Source organism: Otolemur garnettii, unplaced genomic scaffold, assembly GCF_000181295.1.
Source record: "Otolemur garnettii isolate 467f Iridium unplaced genomic scaffold, OtoGar3 scaffold00235, whole genome shotgun sequence".
Taxonomy (NCBI): Eukaryota; Metazoa; Chordata; class Mammalia; order Primates; family Galagidae; genus Otolemur; species Otolemur garnettii.
The window spans coordinates 1,664,039-1,665,247 of record NW_003852630.1 but is presented as its reverse complement, the minus strand read 5'-3'; the positions used below and the strand labels follow the sequence as shown (position 1 = coordinate 1,665,247).

The following is a 1,209-nucleotide window of genomic DNA, read 5'->3' as shown; positions in this document are numbered from 1 at the left end:
GGCTATTTTTTTTTCAGTTGCAGCCATCATTGTTGTTTGGCGCGCCCAGGCTGGATTCGAACCCGCCACCTTAGGTGTATGTGGCTGGCGCCTTAGCCACTTGAGCCACAGGCGTCGAGCCTAAATTTCTTTATATTAGAAAATTTGCAGGTAATATTGATCCCCAGTCAATCACTAAGTACCTACTAGGTTCCCTGATAATTAGTTAGATTCTGTTTGAAGGAGCCAGGAGAAAATGTTGCTCTTTTTTTTGTTTGTTTGTTTGTTTGGGTTTATTTTTTTTTGCAGTTTTTGGCCAGGACCAAGTTTGAACCTGCCACCTCCGGTATATGGGGCCAGTGCCCTACTCCTTTGAGCCACAGGCGCTGCCCGAACTATTGCTCATTTGGAAAAAAATAAATATAAAAAACTAAGCTATGATAATGTGTTAAATTTCTGTCAGCCAGACCGTTTGGGGAAGATTCACCAAGGAGCTCAGACTACATTTTTGTGCATGAGGTGGGAAGTAGACTTAACCCCAGAGACTTAGTGGAGGGAAATACTGAATTGCTCTGGGGGGTGTTTTGTGAAGGTGTGACAATGACAACTGTTCCTCCGGTGCCCTTCGTACAGTGTTTCTCAAAAAAATAACACATGCTATTTTAACTTATGAAAGTTTTACAAAATTGCACTACATGGAAATGTTTTTAGTTGTAGCTCAAATGAGCTAAGCTAATCCATTTCCAAATTTGTGTTTCAGAACTTATTCACCGTTTCCCTTGTAATTAAAAAAAATTCTCGTGTGTATGTGTTGTATACTTACTTCTCTGCAGATAATTGCTTTGTACAGATTCTTAACAATGGCAGGAAACAACATCTTCTGTGACTGGTTTGGTAGCTCATGGCCTGACATGACTCCTGTGTCCCTGTGCTGCTCTGACCAGCGCTGGGCTCGGCACAGTTGTTGTCACTGACCTTGTGTGGCTGACACAGACCTGTTCTTTCTCTTCAGGTTATCACCAATCTAGTGAAAATGTTGAAGTCCAGAGACACGAGGAGAAATTTTTGCCCTCCAAATCACTGGCTGTCAGAACAAGAAGATATTAAAGCAGATAAGGTGTTAATGAAACGTCTTAACAGTTTTTGTATTAAAATTGTCTTAAAAAATTATTTTCAGCTTTTGTCCTTCTGAGGAGAAAAATAAATCCTTTAAAACTGTTTTATTGGCTC

General features: G+C 40.4%; 1 protein-coding gene across 1 annotated transcript in view; it reads left to right on the top strand.

The window, feature by feature from the left end:
• Positions 1–1,209, top strand: part of UBE3C (ubiquitin protein ligase E3C) — a 133,368-nt gene that overhangs the window by 65,959 nt on the left and 66,200 nt on the right. Inside the window, exon 13 of the mRNA XM_012812962.2 lies at positions 992–1,096. Coding sequence (XP_012668416.2) covers positions 992–1,096 — 105 coding nt within the window. The remainder of the gene's footprint in view (positions 1–991; positions 1,097–1,209) is intronic.